At 46.1% G+C, this 21,959-nt stretch overlaps 1 protein-coding gene across 1 annotated transcript in view; it reads right to left on the minus strand.

Annotated features, from left to right (window-relative positions):
• RNGTT (RNA guanylyltransferase and 5'-phosphatase) overlaps window positions 1–21,959 on the minus strand; it is a 641,023-nt gene that overhangs the window by 349,764 nt on the left and 269,300 nt on the right. Inside the window, exon 10 of the mRNA XM_082249686.1 lies at window positions 8,741–8,812. Coding sequence (XP_082105812.1) covers window positions 8,741–8,812 — 72 coding nt within the window. The remainder of the gene's footprint in view (window positions 1–8,740; window positions 8,813–21,959) is intronic.

The raw sequence follows: 21,959 nt of genomic DNA on the forward strand, positions 1-21,959 counted from the left end.
CTGAGACTGTAGCCCCAGCACAGGGAAGCCTATCTACTCCTAAAGCTAGGCAGAGACAAACTGAGTTGGGATGGCTTACTGCAGGGGGGGTATTGACCAGTGGGACAGCCCCCATGGGTGTGTCTATGCTAAAAGCTTTTGCTTCTAACAAGTCTTATGCCTAGCTACTCCTGCGGAGCGGAAGTCAATACCCATTAGTGAAGACTATATGAAGGGCGGCGACTGTGGGAGGACGTAAGAGAAAATTGCGTTTGGAAGACCGCTGCACAAATACGGTGTGATAAAAAATATTGCAACTATCTCCATTTTATTCTCTAGGGTCTCTGCTAAAAAAAAAAAATATAATATTTGGGGGTTCTAAGTACCGTATATACTCGAGTATAAGCCGAGTTTTTCAGCACATTTTTTTGTGCTGAAAACGTCCCCCTCGGCTTATACTCGAGTCAAGGAAAAAAAAATTCCCTGGCCGCTCCGACGGGCTTAAGCTTTAAAAATGGCGCTGCCCGTCGCATACATGTCACCGCGCACGCCCCGCCGCTCGGGAGAGGCCGGGAATAGCCGAAATTATACGAGCGGCGGCGGCGCGTGCGCAATGACGTGTCCGCGCCGGCCGGCGCCATTTTTAAAATGAAGGCGCCGCTAGAACAGGTAAGTGAAACAGCTTCACTACCTGCCATTATGCAGGGCTGCGGGCACACTACAAGGGATGCAGTGCTGCGGGCATGGTCCACCTGTACCATGCCCACAGCACTGCATCTCCTGTAGTATGCCCACAACCCCGGATCCTCTTGTACCATGCCAGTACCCCGGATCCTCTTGTACCATGCCAGTACCCTGCATTCTCTTGCACCATGCCAGTACCCTGCATTCTCCTGTAACATGCCAGTACCCTGCATTCTCCTGCACCATGCCAGTACCCTGCATTCTCCTGCACCATGCCAGTACCCTGCATTCTCCTGCACCATGCCAGTACCCCGTATTCTCCTGCACCATGCCAGTACCCTGCACCATGCCAGTACCCTGCATTCTCCTGTACCATGCCAGTACCCTGCATTCTCCTGCACCATGCCAGTCACCCTGCATTCTCCTGTACCATGCCCGCTGCCCTGCATTCTCACCCTAGACTTATACTCGAGTCAAAGATTTTTCCCATCTTTTTGTGGTAAAAGTAGGGGCCTCGGCTTATACTCGGGTCAGCTTATACTCGAGTATATACGGTAGTTTTCTAGCAAAAAAAAAACAAACAAACTGATTTTAGCTTGTAAACACCAAGTGTCAAAAATAGTCTTGGTCTTACAGTGGTTAAAGAAGGTCTGAACTCTGGGGCATGGTGCCCCAAGAAAGCAAGCAGCAAGAAAAGAACTAGTCACCAGTATTGCCTGTAGGCTTCTTGCTGATGATCTTTTCCCTATTACTGACATACAATGCCTTGCTCTGCTCTGTGTTTTTGTGTAGAGGGAGCAATCTTGGTAGAGGGAGCAGGGCTTTATGGCAGAGCTGCCCCTCTGATGACAGGTGATTAGTGATGGGCTCAGGCGTCCTCGGGATCCAAGTCCCAACCCGCCAGGAAGCCGACACTACACACCGCTTCCTGGCGGGATCGGGCAGGTAGGTTGGGACTAGGATCCTGAACGCGTCTGAACCCAGCTCTACTGGTGATTAATCAAGAAGCAGTGGAGGAAACAGGTCCACAGAATGACAAACAGTAGTAGGAATATCCTTATGCAGGCCATACATGGAGCAAATTTCTTTCTTGCAATTCTCTCAATTCCCAGATTAACACAGACAGTGATGACTGGGGAATCCCTCCCACCGAGCCATTGTGTTCTCCCAGGTCCTAACCGGGAGAAGACCGTGATTATTGTTAGAGACTGTACCAGCTGTTAGCAATAATTGCATGTAAAATCCAGCAGGTTGATTGTACCTAAGTACATTGAGCCTGCCCATACATGATTCGAGTCTCGACCAGTTCCTGCAGCATCGGTGGAGATTTGAACCAGCTATGGCAGACCCTTGGCTTCATTTACATGGCCGTAAAAAACGCATAAACAAGTGTTTTTAATTACGAATCCGAACACAGCCATTTACACGGATGCATAAACATACACTGCATTTAGATCTGTAACTCAGAATAAAAAAAAAAAATCGGACTCTAAGAACATGCTCTTTATATGTTTGAACTTAAAAACGCTTTGTAACACATGTTGTGTCTCACAAAACAATAAAATCAAAGATAGCAAGACGACCAGCATTTTCTGGAAGCTGAAGTGATTCCTGTCTGCCAAGGATTTCATTGGTGTCAGACCCTGTGGATCCTAAAGAAAAATAAAATGTCTATAAAAAATGTTGAATTCAAATGCTGCTGCAAAGCTGGGTGCCAAAAAACAAATGAAGGTTTGTTTCCAGTTTAGCATTTTGATGCACTCATTTTTTGTTTGTGGGGGAAAAAGTTGACAAGTGTCCCCAAAACTCATTTGCCTTATCAGGGCAACGTGTGATTAAACGGAAAAACTGGATTTTTGTACATATCGTAAAATCCTTTTCTCTGAAGTTCATCAATAGACGCAGCTCCATATCTTCTTTAGACCAGTGGTCCTCAACCCTGGCCCTCGGGGCCCACTTACAGGCCAGGTTTTCAAGATAACTGAAATACATCCCAGGTGATATCATTTGCTGCTCAGTGATTGCAGTATTCTAGTCTGCATCTCCCCAAGGTAATACTTAAAATCTGGCTGTTAGTGGACCATGAGGACCGGAGTTGAGGACCACTGCGTTAGACCATTGGGTTCTGCTCCTCCCATCGGGAGCTGGGTTCAGGCGAATTCAGGATCCTAGTCTCAACCCACCTGCACACAACTAATCACAGACAGTGAGAAATTCCCTGGTCCACAGCTGCACAGATCGAGAAATTAAGGATCACAGTGCTTCTGTCAAATACGGTGTGTTTCTGCATATCACTAAGCGACACAGTAAACAATGTATTAACTTTTTTATTAACTGCAGTATTTCAAGCAAGGCCATTGAACATTTACAAACCTGTTGGGTTTGTTTTTTTCTACAATGTTATCCTTGTAGTGTTTGTATATGCTGTTCTGTGAACGACTATTTATTAGCATTCCAGTTTTATCTCCAATGGCAAAAGAGCAAGGACAGAAAAAGCATCTCCTCTTTTACCACACACTAAGGAAAACATGAGCTGAGCCAATTTGAGTAGAGGTAAAATCGAAGGACTTACTTTGTTACAGTGATAAAGTATTTGATGTTCGGGTTATAAAGAAGAATAGCTAAGCATCTCGCATATCTGTACGCTGTTTGAGAAAATACTGGCATGTAAATATTTGAAAATAATAGTCTCATTGACAGGAACTATATTAAAGCTTTAGGGCTCTTCCACACATGCGGACCGATCAGATCCGGCTCTTCCCCCCATGCATTCCTATGGGGCATCGGATGTCAGCGGAGACATGTTTGCTGACATCCGATCCGTCAAATCTGGATGGATGGAAACCCTATTTTCCATCCATCCAGCGGATCGGATGGGATCGGACCGACGGTCCGTTCCCATCCGATTTCCCCCATAGAGATGCATGGGGAACAGACAGCTGTGTCTCCACACACAGCGCGGAGACACAGCTGTCATCCTCCTGCTCAGCGGGGGATCGGCGGATCGATCCCCCGCTGTGAAAAACGGAGTCCGTCCGACGGACTCAGTGTGTGAAAGGGGCCTTAATGAAAAGGATAGTCTTGTCTTTATTTTTTAAATTACCTTCTAGGGTGCTTTTGTAGATGGGCTTTGGGCTTGTGTTGATATGTTTTTTAAATCCAAAACAAAAGGTAATATATTGCAGCTTACCGGTCTTTGGATGTGGTGGCAGCAAATATTTCTTATTCTTTAGTTCAGGCGAAGTACATTTTCCACAAGAAAAAACAGTTGATCTGGTCAAAAACCCTGTGTCCTTACAACATTTACTGCACTGAACTAATATCTCATACAATGATATTAGCTTTCCCAGCAATCTTCTGTAAATATAAAGCATGGCAATGAGCAGAGGGACTGGTATTTGTAGTGTAAATAAGGAAGGCAGCCCAGTGTGAGACCGCTGCACCTCTACAAAGTGCAGGGAGTGTTGTCTCTCTAGGATAGCAAGTGTGTGATCGATAAAAATAATGGTAAAAACCTGAAAAAAAGGAAACAAATGCAGTCACCACATTTAAGAACTGATAAACTGCAGTATAATACATTTTTGTTTAGATTTGCACAATGCACTCCCTATGTAGCTGACATCTTTTTTTAAAGGTTTTAACCACTTTCAGACCGGAGGATTTTCCTGCTTAATGACCAGGCTCTATTTTGCGAATCAGTACTTTAACGGACAATTGCGCAGTCGTGCAACGCTGTACCCAAATAAAATTGCCGTCCTTTTCTTCCCACAAATAGAGCTTTCTTTTGGTGATATTTGATCACCTGTGCGATTTTTATTTGTTGCGCTATAAACAAAAAAAGAGCAACAATTTTGAAAATAAAAACATTTTTCACATTCTGCTATATAACATTCCCAAAAAAAAAAAAATTTAAAAATTAAATTTTTTTAACATTTTAGGCCAATTTGTTTTCTGCTACATATTTTTGGTAAAAAAAGAAAAAGTGTATTTTGATTAGTTTATGCAAACGTTATTACGTCTACTACCTACAGGAAAGATTTATGTCATTTTTATTTATTTATTTATTTTTTTACTAGTAATGGCGGCAATCTGCGATTTTTTGCAGGACTGCAACATTGCGGCAGACAGATCGGACTGCTGACTGACATTTTTGACACTTTTGGGGATACCAGTGACATTACTACAGTAATCAGTGCTATAAATATGCACTGTTACTGTAATAATGACACTGGCAGGGAAGGGGTTAACAGTATAGGTGATCAAGGGGTTAAATGTAACCCTAGGGGAGTGATTCTAACTGTGGGGGGGGGGAGTTGGACTTGTGAAGTCATCACAGAAACATGTGATCCTATATAGCAGGATCACATGAGCTCTGTGATCACTTCAGGGAGAAGGACGGACGGGTGTGTTTACATCAGCCGACCGTCTTTCTCCCTCAGCGGGGAACGATCGCCAGTGTCAGGCGGCAATCGGAGCCGCCTGACATATGCACTGGCTCCCTGGTTGACGAGCGGGGGTGGGAGCGAGCCAGCGCGTGCTCGCCCCCTAGCCTTCTGAGAGCGAGCGACGTAGAGCTACATCGTTGCGCCCAGGAGCGGCTGCCTGCGGCGGGCGGTCGTAACGTGGTTAAGATGAAAGAATGACTGCAAATTTGCTTCCCTTTAGTGACCAGTTTACAAATTGCTACATTAAATACAACAAAAATGTTGAAGCGCATGTAAAAAAAAAAAAAAAACACAAGGTTTTAAAAAAATGACGGTCACATAAAAATGACTGCACATCCTTTGAACGACTGCTGATGTCGGCTGGGAGAACTGTCACAAGTGGCATTTTAACAGTTCTTTTTACCGCAGTAGCATAGCAATGCAGTGGTTCGCGTTGCAAACCCTTTGTGCTGAAAAAAAATAGTACTGCATGTTAACTGACCACGTAGGAAACAAGAACTGTATGTTGTCTATGCAATGGGGCTGTGCTGGAAATTGCAGCCAGCATAGCCCTAATTCATTTGGTGTGAGCAAGCCCTAAAGGAAATACCCGAAACAACCCAAAACTTCACTGTGGCACAAACTGGGTGCCGTACATGTTTGTTGGGTTGTGCATGCTTTACTTCCGCTTTACGGAAAAACTTCACATGTTTTTTTAGTCTAAGGTTGTTGTCTACTTTTTGAACTTTGGAAATTCGTATTGCAATGGTCTCCAATAGACCGATTAAAGCCCTCGTTCACATTGAGCGCAGGTTTGTAATCGTGCGAGTTCAGCCGTTTTAGGCTCATCAAAACATAAAGGTGCAAAGTCTTGCAGTTTATTTTTATAAAAGAAAAATCAGATACAGCCAAAACAGAAAAGCCTGCCCTGCCAACATCCACAAGAGTGGGTGCCTTAAATGTAGCAGATCCTCTCCTAGATTTCACAACATCTCTCACCTCTTGTATGCTTTTTTTAAGGTGCGTCAAACAGATCTTGCATACTCAATAATTGATAGATGTTTGGCGACTGCAGCACAGTATGGAGAGGGACTATACATGTTTCTGCCACACATGGGACCTACTCTCGGTTAGATTAGTTCCTTCTCAGACATGCAGACCTTCTCAAAGTAAAGAAAAAAAATGATTACCGCACAGACTCTCAGACCAGGCCCTGATAACCATCAACATCATAATTTGAGAGGATAACCCCAAAGTTTAGCAGTGGCAGGTAATGAGTCCTTGCGCCAGGACCCAAAGACCAGGTCCTCGAAGCTCTGAGCCTTCCTCAGGAATCACATTGACATCCCCACCTCCCCATTGACTATATGGGAAACACAAATGCATCATTAGGGGTTTATTAATCTGCCAAGTTACCAGGGCTTAAAGCGTTTGTTACCCCAACATTTCATATTTCTGATATGTGTCTGCTGTATCATGTACTTGTATGAAAAAGTATCCTGATCTCTATGTATTGCTTCCTTTGTGTGCAATCCCTGGTTTTCATGCCATTCCCTCCGCTTTACAGGAGAGCACAGTGCTCCCCCATTGATCTGATGTGTCCTGACATGCCTACCCTACACAGCCTTTCACTGGGAAGCTCAGTGTACTGTTGCTTCCCCCCCCCCCCTCTCCCCTTACACATCACAAATTCCATTGCAAAACAGAGTTAGATTTCTATAGGGAGTTCTAAAACTCCTCCTAACACCACCACACCCATGATTCCCAAGATAGGAACACCAAAATCAACCATTTCCTGGTGGAAAAGGCTTACTGAGGCTCTCGGGGGGAACAATAACTACAGAACAATGGTATCAGGCACTTAGAAAAACAAAACCTAACAAGGCCCCCAGCATAGATGGCTTCTCCCTTATATATTATAAAACATTTGCAAAACTGCTTGACCAATCATTTATAGACAGCTATGCCCAGGGGGGACAGATATGCGGTGTCACGATCACTGGAGAGAATTTCTTCAAATGGCTGGGTGCCATATACTGCTTTCCCAACAGCATAAGTCAGAATAAAGAGGAGCTGCAGAGCCAATACAGAAATAAGGGACAATTCCAGCATCATGCCAACCTTTAACCTCCCCATCTAATTTGCTAGTTGAATTCCAGCTACACAGTGAGCTCTCCAATTTTAAAATCAATCTACAAAAAAAAAAAAAAAATCTGAGGCCATGACTATTAATGTCCTTTGGTAACTATGGCCAACTTCAAATACCACTTCCCATTAAAATTGGACCTATATTGGAATATTAAGCCCTCCCCTTTCTCCTATATAAAGCAATCACAGTATTCCCTTTATGAAGAAGGAGGTCCGTTGAAATGCGTAGCAAAGCTCACTGCTCCGACGTCATGTGACATCATGCAGGAGATCCTTGCAACACACTGTGCCTGTGTACAGAGCTTTGGTCTCTCCTCCAGCTGCAGCTATTCCTCCATCTCACAGCACTACTTTTCAGGACTACAAGTGTGAACACAGAGAGGCATCCTTGCTGTGAGTGTTGAGTAAATGCTTTATCTATTTTAATCTTGTGAGTGGCCAATTTGCCTTTGATTTTACCGTTAACCACTTAGTATGTACTGTTCTTGTTTGTTTTGTATGACTCAGAATCCAGCAGTAACTCCTGACCAGGCCCAAATTCAGGGCAGCATTATGTCTGACAGTTGTATTCAAGTACCACAAAGTTTCACATATGTTGTGGATCTTGAGCTGTTGCATTCTGTACCTCATCAAACAATGGGTGCAGCTTGAACAATTTTTCTCTGACTATATCCTGGGGGCACTTCCCTGACTGCAGACAGAAACCCCTCGTCGGCTTCTTAACTACTCAAGGATTAGAGTAATGCTAGTGTTCGTGAAACCACTCAGACCTTTGGTCTTATCTGAAACACATTCCTTTGGCATTAATCGGGTCATTGCACACCCCAAATTTATAACTGGATTCCAAGACATGTCTCTTATCAACCCCCCCCCCCTGAAACCAGCAATACAGGGTGAGGCACTTCTTCCAAGACGGCAATTGGCAGTCCCAGGCAGCAAATCGGTTAATGTTCGCTCCCCCCTTCCAATATGGAAAGAACTGCAACTGCCATATTTTATCACTCACAACAAGGGTATATTTTTGTTCCAGTCTGGATTTAAGCTTTAAAGCTAGTAATCTAACCTTTAAATATTTACAAAAGCACCAGTACTGTATACCGTAGATGACATAAGAAATACCGAAAAGGTTGCAGCATAGTTGCTTAAAAAATCATATTTGTATGGCTTAAAAATGTTTTTCTAATGCCACTGTGTTTTTTGTTTTGTTTTTATGAGGAAAAAGGAGAGGGTGCACTTGAATCATACTGACATAACCTTTCATCATGCAGTACTTGTAAAGGGATTGTTATGACTTACGGTATGGACTTTCTGACAGCACTTAGTTAGGATTCTGGCATTGCCTCAACATGACAAAATCCAAGCAACGAAGCATAAATTTAATAGAACCTGCTTCCCCCTGAACAGCATGTGTATAAATCACATGAAAGAAAAGTGCACATTGTAACTAAAAACATTCCTGCTGTCCACTACAAACCGTACAAGACAAAGAAAATATGAATACTTACATTGAACTTGACAATGTCGTATATCAAATATCGAGGCACCACCTGTCCTTTCACTTTATCAATAATCATTTCCTTCAAAAAAAAAAAGAATGTTAGTTCATTATTGGTTCTTAGTTAATTTTTTTGCTTAAACAACTGAAAGTAAACCTGTCATAAGAGAAATAAGAGGCTGCTTGAAAATTTTCACTTTAAAATGTAAGTTACCAGGCTGTACACACACATGCTTACATATTTTTTGAGTCACTGATCTGGAACAAGCATACAGGACAGAGGCTTATAGTAACCAAGTAAGAAAGTATGAGAAGTGGGCTCTATATATCTCTGTACCTTATGACAGGTTTGTTTTAAACACTTAACCAGTGAAAAAAATGTAAATATTTTCAATTTATAGGTTCAACAAATGGCACTAAGGCCCCTTTCACACGAATGATCCAATCAGATCTGCGTGTCAGTTTTTTAGGCAGACCTGATCGGATCCTCCATGCATCCCTATGGGGCAGCATGCTATCTGATTCCAATCCGGTCTGTGAAATCCGGACGGATGGAAACCCTATTTTCCATCCGTCCAGTGGATCGTATCGGATGAGAACGGACAGGAGGTCCATTCTCATCCAATTCCCCACACAGAGCGTAGAGGGAGCTGTCATCCACCTGCTCAGCGGGGATCAGCGGTTCGATCCCCCGCTGAGCAGAGAACAGACCGCGCCGGACAGCGGATGGTGTAAAAGGACCCTAAGACAGTAACATAAATAATGTTTATTGGCAGTAGCTAACAAATGTGGAAAACCTATATAAATTGTTAGCTACTGCCAATAAACAGACTGCAAAAAAAAAAAAAAATAAACAAACACAAAGTAAAAAAAAATTTGCATTTATTATTTTTTTCTTTTGCAGTCTGTAAAGCAGAAATCAGCAGATCACTGGTGCCTGGCAGGTCTCCTGCAGACATGTCAATGTATCTATGTGCAAGCAGATACACTAACAGGAAGAATAAAAAAAAACTACCATGGCGCTATAGTTCATTGAGAACTTCAAGCTGACAGCCACAAAAGATGTCGTGGCTTGTAGTTCATCGACACACAGAGCATGTGGGTGGAGTCCCGCATAGTTGCACGGATTTAAAAACCTGACAGTTAGTATGGGGAACTTCTTCCTGTACTGCTGTCACAAGGAGGGGGGGGGGGGGAAATCAGGCAGCGGCTGCCGCGTTGGAAACATATTACATGTTCCACCCTAAAAACGGGTGGAACCTGTAACATGTTGCCAAAGGTGAAATTATCCTTTAACTACTTGAAGATTGAGCGTTGGCCTGGCACTTTTTGTTTACAAAGTTCAAATCAGTATTTTTTTTTTTTGCTAGAAAATAACTTAAAACCCCCAAAGACAACAATTTTTTTTTTTTTTTTTAGCAGAGACCCTAAAGAATAAAATGTCAATTGTTGAAATTTTCTATGTCACACAGTATTACAATCCCTGTTTTTTTTTTTTTGTCACACGGCATTTGCGCAGCGGTTTTCCATCCGTAAGAACAAATAGTGAGTCTGATTTCCTGAAAGACTCAGTAGCTGCCAGGTACACCCCAATCGCCCGGACCACATCCAAGGCATGCAAAGTAAATTCCTTCGGATGTTTACGCCTGGGACACAGGGAAGGCAACACAATGTCTTCATTCCAATGAAAATCGGAGACAACCTGGGGACAAGATGGACAGGGGCGAAAAACCCTGTGAACCACCAAGTAAGGTCAATGACAGGGTAACGCCGCCAATTGCGACACCCTGTGCGCAGAGGTGAAAGCCTGTGGGACAGCGCAAGCAGGAGAATCTCTTGAAGATTCTTAAAAGGAGGCTTCTGGAGGACTGAGAGCACCAAATTGAGGTCCTAGGGCGGCAACAGAGACAGCCCTGGAGGGGTCAAGAGCCTAACTCCCTGAAGAAATGTATGCACCAAGGAGTATGTGGCCAAGGGCCTCTAAAAGAAGACAGCTAAGGCCAACACCTGACCCTTGATAGTACTCAAGGCCAGTTTCTGCTCGACCCCACATTGAAGGAAGGTCAAGATCCGAGCCAGCAAAAAAAAGAGCGAGGATGAACCCCAAGAGACTCACACCACACACGATGGTAGATATTCCTAAAAGTAGATTTCCTAGCTTTTAACAGTGTTGGAATCACAGACTCAGATAAACCTCTATCCATCAGCACCTGGCGTTCAACAGCCAAGCCGTCAAAGCTAGCGACTCTAAAGCTGGATGGAAGATTGGTCCTTGGGACAGCAGGCGTACCAAGCCCAGCGAGGCCAGTTTAGGGCCACTAAGATGACCGGAATCCCTTCTGCCTTGATCCTGCGTAGAAGTCTTGGCAGAAGCTTGAGAGGAGGGAAAAGCGTAAATAAGGCGATACTGAACCCACGGGGCCACCAGCGCATTTGTGGGGTCCACGAGAGGATCCCGTGACCAAGTCACAAACCTCTGCACCTTTCTGTTGAGCTGGGACGCCAACAGATGCACCTCGGGGATGCCCCACTGGAGACACAACTAATGAAACACCTCTGGATGAAGGGACCACTCCCCCATCTGCCCACCTTAGGATTCCGGGTACCTCCAGAGCCGCCAGGACAATTCTTGTGCCCCCCAGGTGATTAACATGAGCCACATCCCTGACATTGTCCGATTGAATGCGCACTGGACATCCCTGAAGATGAACCATCCAAATGTTCCAGGCACAGTCTGATCACTCGGAATACCAAGACACTGATTGGTAGTCTGGACTGTTCCAGTTTTCAGACCCCCTGAGCAAAAAATTTGCAGAAGATGCCTCCCTAGCCGGACAGGCTGGCAGGGGTGGAAGAATTTGCCCAGCCGGAGCATGAAGCCACCATATCAGGCACTCTTTCATTCCCCGGCTCAGCCAGATCGGATTGCCCAGATTCTGGTCTCATTTGGCCAGAATCTCCCTTGTAGGGACCTCGTATGGAACTGTGAAAACAGAACCGCCAAGGTAGACACCATCAGGACCAGCACCCGCATGCAAGTCTGGAGGGATTACCATCTGCTGGACAGCAGGAGACAAATTACAGCCGGCAGTTTCTGGAGTTTGTCCAGAGGAAGGAGCACTGTGGCTAAGGCCAAGTCCAGAGTCAGACCCAGATAGTCCAGCTTTGTGGATAGAACCAGAGAAGACTTATGAAAATTCAGAATCCAGCCAAACACCCTCAAGCTCATATGGTGATTTCCAGGTTTTCAATTAGAGCTGTAGGAGACCCCGCTCGCAGAAGGAGGTCGTCTAAGTAGCCCAGTACCGTGATCCCCCTTGAAGACCCAAGGAGCAGAAATGAGACCAAGGGGTAACGCCACAAACTGATAATGCTCCTCTCCCATGGCAAAAAAATTGATTTTTGTAAAATCTTACCGTAAAATCCTTTTCTCTTAAGCTCATTGACAGACGCAGTCCTCTTGATTAATATCAAATCGGGTTATACTGCCCTCTACAGGAGTAGGACACTAGGCAGAAGGAAAACGTTCTGGCCACACCTTAGGGGCAGTCCCAGAGGGTATATCCTCTCACTTCCAGCTACAGGATGTCAGTTATGTCACAAAGCAGTGTCAGAGAATTTAACCCAACCCAACTCAAAAGTAGAGGGGCGGGTACTGCGTCTGTCAATGAGCTTAAGAGAAAAGGATTTTACGGTAAGATTTTACAAAAATCCATTTTTCTCTGTCGCTCATTGACAGACGCAGTCCTCTTGATTAATATCAAATCGGGACGTCCCAAAGCAGTGCCACAAATGAGGGGTGGGATAACAGAAATCAAAATCCAGAAGGCCCAACCGGAGCCAACTAGAAGCATCAAGGACTCATCAAGCAAAAAGATGAGACCTAAGTGAAAAACCCAACAAACCCTCGAGGTAGACCAACAGTCTCCTCAAATTGCGGCCTGCAGAACCTTGCGTCCAAAAGAGGCATCCGACGATGCCATCACATCAATTTTATAAAACTTTGTAAAGGTATGAACCGACGACCAGGTAGCCGCCTTGCAAACCTGGACCACTGACGCCTGATGGCGGAAGGCCCAGGAAGCACTAAGCGCCCGAGTGGAGTGCGCCTTAACAGGGAACGGAGGATTCCGACCCTTAATAGAATAAGCCTGTACCCCCGTCTGTCTGATCCATTTGGAGATAGTTGCGGCAGATGCAGGCAACCCCTTTTTGGGGCCATCCGTGATCACAAAAAGTGAATTCGTTTTACGAAACGAGTCCGTAGTTTTCAGGTATACCCTGATTGTCCGAACCACATCCAAGGAATGTAACGCACACTCCCGAGGATGACTGGGCTTAGGACATAGGGAAGGCAATACAATGTCCTCATTCAGATGAAACTCTGAAACCACCTTAGGAAGGAAGGATGGATTTGGACGAAGAACCACCTTATCCCTATGAACCACCAGATATGGGGAACGACAAGATAATGCGGCCAGTTCTGACACCCTGCGCGCAGAAGTAATGGCCACCAAGAAGGCCACCTTCTGGGATAAAGTAAGCAAGGGAATCTCCCTGATATTTTCAAAGGGAGGTTTCTGAAGAACCGACAACACTAAATTAGGATCCCAGGGCGGTAAGGGCGCTCGCACTGGCGGAGCCAGGTGCCGCACCGCCTGGATGAAATTCCGCACCAAGGAATGCGTAGCCAAAGGTTTCTGAAAGAAGATTGCTAACGCTGAAACCTGACCCTTGATAGAGCTCAAGGACAGTTTCTGCTCAACCCCCTGTTGCAGAAAGGCCCAGATTCGGATCACCGAATAAGAACGTGGAGGAAATCCAAGGGATTCACCACGCAATATAAGACTTCCATGTGCGAAGATCGACCTTTCTGGAAGTCGCTTTCCTTGCTTTAATTAGAGTAGGAATAACTGAAGTTGACAATCCCTTGTCCTTCAGCACCTGGGTCTCAATGGCCAGGCCGTTAAGCCAGCGATTGTAAAGCAAGATGGAAGATCGGTCCCTGAGACAGCAGAACCTCCCTGAGATGAAGTCTCCAAGGAGCGTCCGCGACCAGCCTGACCAAGTCAGCGTACTAGGCTCGAAGAGGTCAGTCCGGAGTTACCAGGATAACTGGAATTCCCTCCATCTCTATCCTGCGAAGAAGTTTCGGCAGTAACTTGAGAGGATGGAAGGCATACCGTAGCTGATACTGCCCCCACGGGGTGATCAGCGCGTCTGCTGCGTCCGCTAGAGGATCGCGGGCGCAAGCTACAAACCTCCGCACCTTCCTGTTGAGCCGAGATGCCAACAGATCCACATCCGGGGTGCCCCAATGGAGGCACAGCTGGTTGAAGAGACTATTCCTCTTGATCCAGAATCTGACGGCTGAGATAATCTGCCTGCCAATTCTCCACCCTCCAGAATGAATACCGCGGAGAGAGCTGGAACAACTGTTCCACCCAATAAAGAATGCTGGCCACTTCTATGGCCGCTAGGGCACTCTTGGTGCCCCTTGGTGATTGACATAAGCCACGACCGTGGCATTGTCCGATTGGATCCGAACCGGGCTGCCCTGGAGCTGCTCGGTCCAGTAAATCAGAAAGTCTGATCGCGCTCAGTTCCAACATATTTATCGGTAACCTGGAGTTTATCAGAAGAAATGACTTCCTCTGGCTGAGCATCGGAGACCGAAGCCACCAGACCAGAGACTCCCTGGTCCGCTCGCTTAACCGGATCCGATTGTCCAGGGAATCGGAATTCCGATTCCATTTGAGAAGAATATCCTCTTGGAGAATTCGGGTATGAGACTGGGCGAACGGTACTGCCTCTAAGGAGGCCACCATCAGTCCCAGCCAGTTGACGGACAGCAACATCCGAATCGTTGACTGAATCTTCTGGAGTTTCTCCGCAAGGAGAAACACTCTTGCCAAGGATGTATCCAAATTTAGGCCCAGATAGCTCAGTCTCCTGGTGGGAACCAGGGATGATCTTTGGGAAAAGCGAAGAAAACGCTGATGTCCTGCGAAGATGGGGATATAAAGATAGGCATCCTAGATGTCTATGGACGCCACCACTGTTCGGATGGACTCCATCTTTCCCAAGACCAGAATTGGACACACCTTGCCCTCTTTCCTGGGCATTGTGAACAGGTTCGAATAGAACCCCTGAAACTGTCCAAGGAACGGGAACTACCACTCCTTGTTGCATCAAGTCCATTACTGCCCCCCGCAAAGCTTTTAAGCGATCCAGGGATAGTCGAATATTGGAAGGGAAGAATCGCACCGGTGGAAGTGATCGAAACTCGATCTTGTATCCCTACCGTATGACCTCGCGAACCCCTTTGTCCGGGATTCTGGAAAGCCATGGATCCGGAAACCGGTGAAGACGTCCCCCCACCCCAGAGATGGGTGGGGGCACACCTCCAGGCTGTATTGGACTCATCTTCAGGCTTGGCTGCCCTTAGCAGTCTGTGGCAAGAAAGTGCTCTTGCCCCCAGTGAGATCCTTATAATCTCACCCAAACCAGCGATCCCCTTGAAAAGGGAGATTAACCAACCCATTCTGTCAATGTTTATGAAACTAAACCAATGGCAACCACTGGCCTAAGGGTTGACCCTATCAGGGAAAAAATGGAGCGGAATTCCGCTTCCACTTTTCGATCCACCGGATCCCTAAAAGACGGAGCGTCCTCCAACGGGATAACAGTGGCTTTATTTAGTCTGGAAATCGGTGAGTCCACCACTGGTGGTACCGTCCATTTTTTAAATGAGGGATTCCTCAAACGGATAGCGCCTAGCAATGCGTTTGGAAATAGCAGGGGTTCGTTTTCGGACGACCCCATTTGGGCAAGGGAAACCCTTCGCCATTTTGGTAGGCTTGCTAGTACCAAAAGGAATATCAGTCTCAGCTACCTCTGCCGGTGTAACCTCAACTTAAGGTTTCCCGGACAGACACAACTAGTGCATCCACCAACGCTTCTTCTTGTGCTATGGCGGAGGCAGAAGCGTCCTCCTCACTGTCTGAGGAGACCGTACCTGAGACAACAGCCCCAGAAAAGGGACCTGCGGCTGCAGTGACTAGCTCAGAATCCGTATCTGAAGTATCAGATAAAATAGGGGTAGGCGGGGGTCGCTTTTTTTGACCCCCGTCCCTGACAGGCCACCTCCACCCGGGATACCAAAGACTCCAAAACTGCTGATAATGCATCAATCACAAGTGGGGTACTGGAGGGTCCTGCGGCCACCTCGAGGGGATCAGGTGGGGATACATGTGTGGCAGGGTCCATGATTATATAAGACACTTGCCAGCAACCAAAAAAATAATTGCAAAGAAAAAAACACATTTTTTTTTCTTTTTCTTAGTCCCCCAGCGTAATAGCACCCCTCAGTGTTACCTGCTTGGACCCCACAGAGAGAGAGAGAGACCCCAAGGCTCACCACCTGATGCACAGAAGTTTCTATCAACCTGCTCTCAGCACTGTCTGTTACAGACAGGAAGTCTTTGGCTTGCTTTCCCGGGTAAAGGAGGCGGCTCCGCCCCTTTACACGCCTTCCGGCGCCTCCCAATTACTCCTTGAGGTGTTTGGTCATCTCAAACATGGCCGCCCCCATGCTGGAGACACGAGGCTACGCCAAAATGGCGGCCCTGCGGGTAAATGGCGGCCTGTGGAGGATGGCAGCGGCTTGTGCAAGATAGCAGCGGCCTGCGGGAGGTAGTCCTCGGCCTGCGGGAGGTGTATGGCCTGTGGGAGGATGGCGACCTGCGGGAGGATGGCGGTAGTCCAGGTACAGGCATCGGCCTGTACAGCAACCTTATGTATCAGGTAGGATGCTTATCACCCTATTACATGGCCATCATAACAGTAATGCCAGCCACTGACTTCAGTCATGGTCCCTTTACAGTGCCCTCATACAGTGACTCCGATAGTCAGCTCCCAAACCAAGCCTCCTGGTTTTTATACACTAAATCACCCTCAAGAGGGGGATCTGTGACATCTGTTAAAGGATAAAGGGGAGACCCAGGATCATACCATCCCATGGAGGGGCCCGCGTCCACCAACAAACCCGTCAGGGGGAGAGGGGGAACATTTTACTCACCATACCGGAACAGGCGGGCGCCAACTCCTGACAGAACCCCTCTCCACCGAGGTGGGGGGGCTGTCGACCAATACGGACGCCGTGACTCAGTTTCTAACTGACGGGGACTGACCCTGCGAGACGTTTAACTCGCAGGGTCAGTCCCCGTTCAGTGGGACTATGTCGCGGCCGACCCAGCGCGGAGCTAGGGCCTGCACGCGCTCGTAGGCTGACTGGGGTGACCACTGGGCCTCAACATCCAGCCCGTCGCCCAGTTTCAGCATACTTGCTTGAAGATCTCACAGGAACAACTGGAGAAAAAAGCTGCCTAAAAAATTTTTTCTAAAAAAAAAATCTTGCCAGGACCAAGATCCCAGCAAGGAACTTAGGTCCTTACTCCTAACTAGACAGAAAAAAACTGACATCTTGTAGCAGGAAGTGAGAGGATATACCCTCTGGGACTGCCCCTAAGGTGTGGCCAGAACGTTTTCCTTCTGCCTAGTGTACTACTCCTGTAGAGGGCAGTATAACCCGATTTGATATTAATCAAGAGGACTGCGTCTGTCAATGAGCGACAGAGAAATGGGGAAGTGCTAGAGACCGACACATATTGGAATGTGAAGGTAAGCTTCCTTGATGTCGATGGAGGCAAGAAAAACTCCACTGATGCAGAAAAGCCACCACTGTGCGAACAGACTCCATTCTGAACTTCTGCAACCGCACAAAGCAGTTCAGCGCCTTGAGGTCCAGAACTTTCTGGGGACTGTAAATAGGTTAGGGTAAAACCCCTGAAAACAATCTGAAGTCAGAACTGGGACCATCACCCTTTAAAGTAAAAGGTTTTGCACCGCCCCAAAAAGAGCCTGTAAGCTGACCGGGGACAATCGCATGTTGGAAGGAAGAACCTTACCAGGGGGTAGGAACGAAACTTGATCTTGTAGCACCAAATGGGCAATTTCCTTAAAAGGGAAGATCAGTCAAGGCCTTTATAGAAGACCAGCATTAGAGCAAAATAAACCCTGAAGGACCCCTGTCGAAACAGGGAGGCGAGCCACATCCAAAGAGAAATTACAGATAAACTGCAGCCTCTGGACCAGCTGGTCTGTCAGCTCAGCAAAGGCATGGGGGAGCTACTCCCCCTCCAGGTCACGGGACAAAAGCCTAGCCCATTCAGTCAGAGTCTGTAAGACCAGGGCAATTGTAAATATAGGCCTTAGTGCCGAACCAGCCAGGGTGTACATATTGCGGGCCACAGCCTCCCCCTTCCTGTCAGCCGGGTCCTTAAAGGCTGGGGACTCTTCAATCGGAATCATGGTTGCCTTGTTTAATCTGAAAACTAGAGGGTCCACTACCGGTGGAACAGTTCAATTCTTAGAAAGGGACTCCTCGTAGGGGTATTACTTAGATGAATCGCTTAGGAACCCCAAGGGGATGCTTTGGTCATCCCCACTATTTAGTGATAATTCTGTCAAAATAGGAGGGGAAAGGGAACATCTTTTCTGCTCTGGATGGCTTGTGAATGCCTAAGGGAATCTGCGCCTTCACCGTAAGTTCAGCTGTGTCCTCCATCTTTAAGGTCTTACGCACAGCTACAATCAGTGGGTCTACCAGCACCTTTTTGTACGCAGTTGCAGAAGTGGAGGAATCCTGCTCACTATCTGAGGATTCATGGCGCGTGGTCACAGACCCAGCAGGGGGACCCATGTCCACAGTGGCCGAATCAGATTAAGGATCTGAAGAGACAGATGAGGCGGGGTGCTTTTTGCTAGCCCATCGCTCAAAAGCTACCTCCAACTGGGACACCAAGGACTCCAGGACTGTCAGAGCATCAATGGATGGATGGGACCCGAAAGGGCCCCGCAGGCTCAGAGAGGGGATCAGGAGGGGAGATGTGCTCCAAAGACTCCATGAGTCAGCAGGGGGACCCTTCAAAAAAGTGTAAAACACTGCTAAGGGATAACCCCCATCGCTCTGGCAGCCCACCCGCTTGCCAGTCACAGAGCATCAATCAATCCTCAGTAAAGAGGGAGGGGACCCCACCAGACTCACCACCCCGCAGAAACCAGGAACTGCAGCTACCAGGAGAATCTTATATAAAACAAAAACTATCAGCGCAAACCGTACAGTGATAATAATAACAAATCATACAGTGCAAAATTAACAGCGCAGAAATTCAATATACATAAATATGCATAAATTAGCAGTGCAATATTAGCAGTGCAAAAATTAAATGTGCATAAATAATAATGACCGGCAGCATACACTACTAAAATCGTGTCCACACCTCACAATCTAATAAATCAATATAAGAAAAGTGATGCGCCAGATATACAAATAGTTAATAATAAGTGTCCATCAAACAGTCCATATCATTTTCGTGCTCAAGTGTCCACAGTGTTAGCAGAGAAACCTTAATTCCGTAAGGAATATCATACACCACAAGTGTTAAATCCCTTCACCAGGTGGATTAGCCTCTCGCCTCAGCACAGGACCCAGACGGGCCAGCATCAGTTTGTATATAAAAATACAGGACCCCAAGGGGATAACTCTCCAGCCTCTCACCTCCGGAGAACACGGGGACATGCAGTAGGAAATAAAGAGGAAATCTAGTGCTCTCTGTATGAAACGTCACAGGCTTTATTCAGAAACGATCGTACAAGGTACTCACATTTTACAGGCACTTAGCCGTGCCTGCTTGTATGGCAAGAAACTTTGCAGCGATACCCGGAAGACGGTCGGCGTCAAGCGCGCAGGCTCCGCCCCCTATACGCGTTACGTCAGAGCGTTTTAACTCTCGTTGACTTCTTCGGTAGCCCTACGGCTGTGGATTGTAGATCTCACAGGATAAATTCCAGGAGAAAAAAATTCTACCTAACTTACGTATGCAATTGCTTCTGAGCGTGAGCATGGAGGGATGGGGCGCTTTCATTTTTCTTTTCTTATCTCTCCTTTACCTTTAAAAGCAAATAAGCCAAAAAATAAATAAAATTTGTGACTTTTTGCTGTTAAAGAATAAAAAATGAACTGTTAACTATCATCCTGGAAGTAACGTCATGACATCGCTTCGGTCCTCAAAGGCCATGGAGGCAATCAAAGACGATCTAGTCTTTTATCGTGTCTGTGACCAGCTGGCCACACCGTCGGAACGATTCTCGGGCAAGCTGGAGAAAACTGTAAGCCCGAGAAAACACTGGTGAGCGAGGGGTACGTCCCCTTTTGCTGCTTCTAAAAGCGTTCCAGCAGCTCTTCAGCTTAAGAAAGCCAGCCGCCGGCTTAAAAAAAATCAATAACGGTATATCAACTATAATCCCGATAAACCACTTGCAAACTGCAAAGTATATATACATATTGCGTTCAGGAAGTGGTTAATATTTTACATTTTTTAAATTTTTCATAGTATAGAGCAGCGAGTGTTATGTTTGAATTTAGCTTCAAAGAGGAAGGGGACAAATAGTAGTATTCAGTAAGGCATCTTTTCCTCCAAACCTAGAATCCTTGCATTATCTGTTAAGGTTACTTTCCAAACCGTGCTAAAATGTTTAAAAAAAAAAAAAAACACCTTTGCAGGGTCCATTAGACCCATTTTGTTATCGTTACCAGACAAAAATAATTTCCTATCTATGGGTACATTTAGAGCCGGTTCACACTGTAATGGTGTTGAGTGTTCGGACACCATCTTGTCCTCTCAACGTCCATTTTGTATAGTGACCCAGGCTCCTTGAGCGAAGTAGTCCCCACCTTTTTCTAATCAGTGGAACCAAAAGGCACTCATTCACCCCCACCCCACCAGGTTCCTGCTAAGCTGACATTTTTCACACCTTTACCATACCCAAGCTTTGACCAAGCAGGAGTTGTGTCTGCGAGGACAGCAGGGGGTCAGATTAGATGTCCAGGGAAATTGCTTTGTACATTCTCCAAGCCAAATTGTTAACTTACATCTCACAATCCGGGCTCAAATCATATCTTTTTAACCAAACCTAACATATTAACAAAAAGTAGATATTTGGGTGCCCCATAAAATACCAATCGAATTAAGTCTAAGCACGGACACCGTCATGCCGAGGAAAGGCAAGCTAGCGATCCAAGGGCGTACAGGGCAGATGTTAGTCCGAAATACCCCATGTTTAGTGTCTAAAGATAGGACATTCAAAAACGTACCATAAAATATCGGTTTCAAGCGTGTAACCATTTCATAATTGAAGATATGAGTGCTTTTATTAATCTGTCAAAGCGGGCGGTCATTTAGAGGTTTATAGACTCAGAGCCAATTGGCTAAGTACTTCTGGTGACACCCCTTTTGAACTCAGAGAAAAGGACAGGAACTGATAGAGAGGTCAGTTCTCATCCTAAGACCGATGGCATAACATCGCCCCAAGGAGCACCAAACATACCTGTTCAACTCTGAAACTTAAGGTAATACTAGGACTGTTTTAATGCAAGTATTTTCATTCTTTTATTCTCCTTTTTCTAAATTGCTGTATATTGTGTCTCCATTTCTTTGTAACCCATTTTTCTGTAAATATTTTTATTCACACCAATTTTAAACCTTTCTTATAATTAAACCTTATTTTGAAAAGTGTTAACTTTTGTCTCTAAGCTCTTAAACGCAACTTGACCCAAACGACCCTGCCTCCTGGAGAGCGCTATTGTGTGTTATAGACAGTTATTTTAAAGTCATAATTGATATTTGTACTGTTTAGGCTAACCTATCTGAAACATTCTTGTCAGGTGACAGTGTGTGTTACAGACGGTTATTCTAAAGTCATAATTGATATTTGTGAAATCAGGAGCATCCGCTAAGCTCAAACGTAGCGGTGGTGGCAGTGAAAGGGTTAATCATTTAATTAACCCGGTGACAATCGCTCTCAGTCTGCTGGCATCTAGATTGTGGTCCCGCAAGCTGGACAATCTGTGTGCTGGGTGCAGCTGAGAGTGGCATTGTTACGCAAGTGACGGCAGGGTGTGAGATTGCTTGGTCTTTGGTCACGAGGTGGATGAGAAGGCCAGGGGTCTGATACCCGTATTCGTCTCTGTGACCAGCTGGCCACACCGTCGGAACGATTCTCGGGCAAGCTGGAGAAAACTGTAAGCCCGAGAAAACACTGGTGAGCGAGGGGTACGTCCCCTTTCGCTGCTTCTAAAAGCGTTCTAGCAGCTCTTCAGCTTAAGA

Source organism: Pelophylax lessonae (assembly GCF_965119305.1).
Source record: "Pelophylax lessonae genome assembly, chromosome: 3".
NCBI lineage: Eukaryota > Metazoa > Chordata > Amphibia > Anura > Ranidae > Pelophylax > Pelophylax lessonae.